Below are 7,500 nucleotides of genomic sequence, written 5' to 3'. Positions count from 1 at the left end.
ATCTGAACACAGCCTTTTATTCTGGTGATCCAGACCCCAGCAGGCCGAGCATCTCCATGGAAACAGGATGCGGCACGGCCGTTATTAGACCTAAATGGCCCGATTCTGCTCATTCATTCATATCCCTCTGCAATCTACTGCAGTATCCAACCATAATGGACGATAACAGATAAACACCTCATTTCTCTCTCTATGACTGCAGCGTATATCCTATTACAGCTCCACTGAGAGGCAAACACTCGGCCATTGTGGAAATGTGTGTGTGTTTATGAAGGATAAACAGAGTAAACAGTAGAGGTGGAGGAGCAGGAAGCATATGTCATATACTCCTGAACACACACACATGAACAAACAACAAACAAAATAAATATATCACATACACACATGCAAACACTTATTATCTCAAATGAAGCTACAATGCTGTCCTGCAGACTCAATGCTCAGTTCAGACAAGACAAATACGTGTCTATTTTCAGTGCATTGGTTCCTGATATTCTTGAGATGGTTTAGAAAAAAAGATAAGAAACAGCAGAGAGCAATTCTAACATTTTACCATAGCAAGCAACTTAATCCCACTGGTAATGATAATTCGTTATGCATGCTTTTATTTATGCTTCACACGTGAAACTTTTGCTAACAAAAATAATTAGCAAAAATCATGAATAAATAATATGAAATGAAAATTTATTAAAAATGTTATCATTTAAAATGTTACAGATCTAAAGGGAAAGTGATTTCATAATAAAATATCCATAGAAATATAAAATAAATGAATTAAATAAAATATAAAATATTTTTGAAAATAATATTCTTAATAAAATATACATACAAATTAAATAAAAATAATAAAAAATAAACATAAATAACAAAAAAAAAACACAAAAGCAAAATAAAATAAAAAACAAAAAAGAAAGAAAAAATAAAATAAGAAATAAATTGAAAATGTAAAAATAAAATATTAAATATTATTTGTAAATAATATTATTAATGAAAAATACATAAAAATGTTTAAAAAAATGTTAAAAAATAAATTAAAATACAAAACAAAATAAAAAAGACAGAAAATAAATTTAAATAAAATGAAATAAATTAATGTACAATAAATTAAAAAAACAATTAAAGAAAGCAACTAAAATAAGAAAAAGCATAAAAATGCTTCATAAAACTTTTTAATTTCATAATACAATATACATAAAAAATTTAAATAAATGCAATTAAAAAATTTAATTTAATGAATTAAACATAAAATAAAACAAAATATTATTTTTAAATATTATGAATGAAATACATAAGAATTATAAAAATTATAAAAAAAAATAAAAAATTAAATAAAATACAGAAATAAAAGAAAGAAATAAAGAAAATAAATTAAAATAAAATGAAATAAATAAAAAATGTAAAATAAAGTTTTAAAATATCCATTTATAGAAAGTATCTAAAATAAAGGGTAAGCATAAATTTCACAATACAATATACATAAAAACATAAGAAATGAAATAAAAAAATCTAATCAAATGAATTAAGTAAAATATAAAATAAAATAAAATAATATATATATAAAATATTATTTGTAAATATTATCCATGAAAAATGCATAATTTAATAAAAAATTCTAAAAATAAATAAAAATACAAAAACAAAATAAAAGAAAATGCAAAAAAGAAAATAAATTAAAGTAAAATGAATTAAATAAAAATGTAAAATAAAGTTTTAAAATGTCCAATTATAGAAAGTATCTAAAGTAAGGGAAATCATAAAAAAATAACTTTAATTTAATAATTTGATATGCATAAAAATATAAAATAAATTAAAAAAACAATAAATTATAACATAATTTATTATATAATATATAAATAATGATCTGTAAATAATATTATTATTGAAAAACAAACAAAAAAAAAAAACTGGAACTAATCTGGAACTAATATCTTAAATTACATCATATCTTGTGTAAACTCCTTATTTGACTATTATTAAGACATGAGCTTCTTAAACACAGAGGCATCTCTTAAATCTAATGAGTGCCACAGAGAGTTTCCTCAGTAATCAGCAGCTCCTCCAGGGACAGTTAAGATCTCCAGAGTGTCTCCATAAAGAGCACACTGAGATCTTCTGTCCTCATGGGCTCCGTGCACAACGAGGATGATTGATTTAATTTATAATAGAGCTCCTTTTAAAAAAACTCATTCATCACAAGTCATCATTTTATTACCATAAAGAACCAAAAACATTAAAACAGCCTGTTTCTTTTTATCCATTTAAATAAAACAGTTTCATATTCATATCTAATGTGACCTGCTCTGAGAGATATTTCTGTCCGAGTCTAAATGGGAGGTTAGACTTTCAACACAGAGCTCCATTCATATTTTATTAGTGTTGTCTAAAATTAATGTGTCTGGAGTTCCTGTTCCAGTTACAAATCACAAAGTGTGTCATGACTTTTATACACAGCTATGGAAAAAGCAGAAAGCACTTGAAAGTTCTAGATTCACTATAGGTACTGGTTTGAGTGAAATGTTAATATTTGTTTGATTCTATAAAAGGTCTGATTGATAACAGTTCTTCAACATTTCAAATAAAAATATTGTCATTTCAGAAAATGACAACAGAAGAGAATAACAAATGCTTTTATTTACTGTTATTAAAAATCAGGGTTATTCCACCAAATATAGATTTCTTACCTTCATTAACTTTTCAACACATTTCTAAACATAATAGTTTTAATAACTCATTTCTAATAACTGATTTATTTTATCTTTGCCATGATGACAGTAAATAATATTTTACTAGAGATTTTTCAAGACACTTCTATACAGCTTAAAGTGACATTTAAAGGCTTAACTAGGTTAATCAGGTTAACTAGGCAGGTTAAGGTAATTAAGCAAGTTATTGTATAACGATGGTTTGTTCTGTAGACTACCGAAAAAAATATATAGCTTAAAGGGGCTAATCATTTTGACCTTAAAATTGTTCATAAAAAATTAATAGCTGCTTTTATTCTAGCTGAAATAAAACAAATAAGACTTTCTCCAGAAGAAAAAATATTATCAGACATACTGTGAAAATTTCCTTGCTCTGTTAAACATCATTTGGGAAATATTTAAGAAAGAAAAAAAAATTAAATAAAAAAATAAATAAATCAAAGGGAAGCTATTAATTCTGACTTCAACTGTGTGTGTGTGTGTGTGTGTGTGTGTGTGTGTGTGTGTGTGTGTGTGTGTGTGTGTGTGTATTATTAGCCCCCTTGGAATTTAAAAAAAAAAAATTAACAAGGTTCTCAGCTTTTGCTGTAAAAGGCAAGAGGCATTTAGAGTCTTTTGCATACATTTCTGAACGGGCTGACGCTGCGATTTAGATGATTTGAAGCAAAACTATTTGTTGAACGTACTACGTGCCTAAAGCATTCTCTCAATGTCATATATATATCCGGCAGAAATGTAAATATATAAACAATTTAATAAACAATAAATACATTTCCAGATAAAAATGCCATTGGTAGCTTATAGAATAAAACAAAAACCATGTTTTACTCAAACACGACTGTAAATCATAAACCCAGAAAAATTAGATTTTTTTCAAGTGGTCTCGATTGGTTTCATCCCAATAGTTCAAGATCAAAGCACAACCCAATGCAGCCAAACACAGACGATCACAAATCAGTTCAACTTACTGTAAATCACCACAGAAAGCGGACTATAGTCTGAAAACCTGCATTACAGTATAAAGTCTACAGTATACAAGCGGGTGTTGGGAAATCAAACAGAAACTGCATCCGGTCCGTCTGTTTGACCCATACAGAGGAGCCCAAAAACAGCAAAGCGAAGGAGATTTAAGTACAAATGAAATCAAAACTAACCATATGATTTTGTTAGCTGACATTGCTAGTTTTGTGCTGAAAAAATTCATCTGTGCATGTCATTATAAAAAAAAATAAAAAACTGTTTACCCTTCTAATATTCCAATTGAAATCTGAACATTATGATCAGATTATGCATGTGTGAGGTATTGGGCGTGGCTAACATACATAACCACGCCCCCTCCTACTGTCAGCTTTGACAACACACAGAAATTGTGAGCAGGAGTCTGTTAGGTTGTAATAACTCTCCCCAAACCCTTTTCCTGATCATTCTGAATGAAATGCCTACTTTAATACCTCCAATCAGCTTGCAGTAGAAGAAAACAAGCCACACCCACCATTTTTTAATCAATATTAATGTTTCTCTAGAAACTACATCACAATACGAAAAAATAAAAATGGTTGCAGCTTCCGGTTGATGCGGACTTCAATCAGGGGAAATCAAACAAGCACATTCAACATTAATCTGCCTTCACAGCAGGTTACAGAAACACCGTGCTGACAAAACCTCATTCCACAACCACATCACAATAATACGGCTCAAACCACATTTTCGCACACAGCGTCACGGCAAGAGCACAAATCACAGAAGCTGAAAAACAAGCAGCCAGGGGTGTTGATCTTACCAGTCGTCCTCTGCAAAACTACCATCCTCAACTTCAGCCGCGTGACTGTAGAGTGATGGAGAGAGTCAGTAACAGACAGAAGAGAAATATCAGCACATTCAGCCGCATGTCTGCCAGTGTGAGACCACCATATAAAGCACTTTAGGAGAATATATCGGGGTCAATATTGTGGTGTCCCTAAATCAAATTTAAATCTTCATAACCTGAATTTAGATGGGTTTATTAAAAGGCTGTACTAAAATCTCATATCTAATAGCTTATATATATATATATATATATATATATATATATATATACAGTTGAAGTCAGAATTATTAGCCCCCTTTCAATTTTTTTTTCTTTTTTTAATATTTCCTAAATGATGTTTAATAGAGTAAGGAAATTTTCACAGTATGTCTGATAATATTTTTTCTCCTGTAGAAAGTCTTATTTGCTTTATTTCAGCTAGAATAAAAGCAGTTTAAACATTTTTATGAACCCTTTTAATGTTAAAATTATTAGGCCCTTTGAGCTATTTTTTTTCCGACTGTCTACAGAACAAACCATCGTTTTACAATAACTTGCCTAATTACCCTAACCTGGCTAGTTAACCTGATTAACATAGTTAAGCCTTTAAATGTAGCTTTAAGCTGTTAATTCAGGGGGGCTAATAATTCTTCAACTGTAGGTGTTTTATATATATATATATAGAGTTGAAGTCAAAATAATTCACCCTCCAGTGGTTTATTTTTATTCGCAAGGCCTGTTTAACGGAGAGAAGTTCAACACATTTTTTTATATAATAGTTTTAATACTGACCTGAACTCTATATGGGGTCAATATTGTCAGATATTGTGGTGTTTCTGAATCAAATTTAAATCTTACCTTAGGTGTTGTATTATATATATAGTCCAGATGAAAAATTATTCTTTTTCAAATATTTCGCGAGCACTGTTTAACGGAGAGAAGCTTAACACGTTTTTTTATATAATAGTTTTAATAACTCATTTCTAATAACTGATTTATTTTATCTTTGCCTTGATGACAGTAAATAATATTTTACTAGATTTTTTCCAAGATACTAGTATTCAGCTTAGTGACATTTAAAGGCTTAACTGGGTTATTGGGCAAGTAAGGTTAATTAGGCAAGTCATTGTATAACAGTGGTTTGTTCTGTAGACAATCGAAAACAAATATTGCTTAAGGGGGCTGATAATATTGACCTTAAAATGGTTTTAAAAAAATAAAAACTGTTTTTATTCTAGCCAAAATAAAGCAAATAAGACTTTCTCCAGAAGAAGTCCTTCCTTGCTCTGTTAAACATCATTTGGGAAATATTTGAAAAAGAAAAGAAAAAATCATAATTTTGGCTATTAATTTTGACTTCAAGTGTATATTTTTTATCTAAATATAAAAAACATTCTCAAATATATGCATGTATGTGTGTATTAACATATACATAGTAAACATACACAGCACACACACTTAAATTGTCAAAACATCATTATGGATGTTTAATCACGATTCATTTTTGACCAGCACTACTTTTTAAATCTGTAAATATAGCTGACTACATTACGACCTATAATTACACTGAATGACATTATAGTAGGTGTCTCATTTAAATTATGGTAAAAAATGTATTTTATGAATCGATTCATAAACATTAACAATACATCAAACAGGTTACATTTACATAACACGAAACCTGCAAAGGCAAACATGAGTGCTGATCCAACAATACATTCATTTTCGCTTGAGGCGAAACCCAACTAATCTAACGGAATCATTTCAACAAACCACACATTTTTAATAGGGATGTCCAGATCCAATCACGTGATTGGAAATTGGGCCTGATCACGCGGTTTCCGACTTGAATATGTCATGCTGTATATATTCTCGTTATTTAACACATCTATAGTTATGCAGTGGCACAAATTTAGACCTCTTTTTTGAACACACAGAAACAGCAACATGTGTGACATGACATCACTTTGTTGTGGAGACGCTATTGGTTAAATGCCGGCAAAGTAGAACACGGAAGCAGCTTGAAGAGGAAAGCACGAGTATGTCTGCGGTCTGGATGTATTATAAAGTTGATGACGACAACATTCGCCATAGCAAACTGTGAGATGTGTAAACTTAATATTGATGCCGTTAAGTTGAGGCACTATTGGTTTTTATATTCGATTTTATTTTTATATTTACTGTTGCATTTACTGTTTGCAAGTCCAAAAGTGAAGAACTGATGTTATTTATTACTATATATTACTTGATTGTTCAAGCTATTTTACAGTAGTGCTCTGTTTGTTAACAGATGAATTAAATAAGATGAATTAAATAAAAAATAAGGAACATCCTGGATCTGATTCTTCGCTCTATTGTTTTTAATGCATTATAGAAGTATCGGATCGGGTTTCGGTATCGGTACATACTCAAAATCAAGTGACTTGGACTCGAGGGCAAAAAAACTCCTGATCAGGACATCCCTAATTTTTAAGGATAAGCAAGGATGCTATACAGCTAACCTAAAAGCACTAATCCAAGCTAAGACAAATAATACTGGGATGGAGGATTACAGTATCTACTCACTGTAATCTAGCACTAGTGCAGTGGAGAGAGGCAGTGGATGAACTGCTGGCTGCTAAACTGTGTTTTCTGGGATGTGGAGACACGGCCACTGCTGCCGGCTTGACAGCAGCAAATTATCCTCGCGTCTTTGCTCCGGTCAACAGATTCGGGCATTCGGGGCTTTGTTAATTGTAATACGAGTGGACACTGGCCTGACCGAGTGTTTAAAGACCAGACACTGGTGAGGGAGGAAGTTAGAGCATTTGTTTTTTTCATGCTATGGAAGACAACATTATTAAATAAGTGCTGTGTGTGGGTCTTGGTTTGTGGAGGTTATTATTTGAAGTCTCATGTATGTGTTATTTAACACGGGAATTATTCAGTGGTGTTATTCAGAAATAACATCAAAATTTTGACTTAGAACTGCAACTATTTATTGCATTTGCAAATGTATTTGTTATCTCACTA

General features: G+C 30.6%; 1 protein-coding gene across 1 annotated transcript in view; it reads right to left on the bottom strand.

Moving 5' to 3' along the window:
* Nucleotides 1-7,500, bottom strand: part of atp8a1 (ATPase phospholipid transporting 8A1) — a 336,556-nt gene that overhangs the window by 185,157 nt on the left and 143,899 nt on the right. The window contains exon 15 of the mRNA XM_056471711.1: nucleotides 4,483-4,527. Coding sequence (XP_056327686.1) covers nucleotides 4,483-4,527 — 45 coding nt within the window. The remainder of the gene's footprint in view (nucleotides 1-4,482; nucleotides 4,528-7,500) is intronic.

This window comes from Danio aesculapii, chromosome 14 (genome assembly GCF_903798145.1).
Source record: "Danio aesculapii chromosome 14, fDanAes4.1, whole genome shotgun sequence".
NCBI lineage: Eukaryota > Metazoa > Chordata > Actinopteri > Cypriniformes > Danionidae > Danio > Danio aesculapii.
This window is presented reverse-complemented; position numbering and strand designations above follow the sequence as displayed.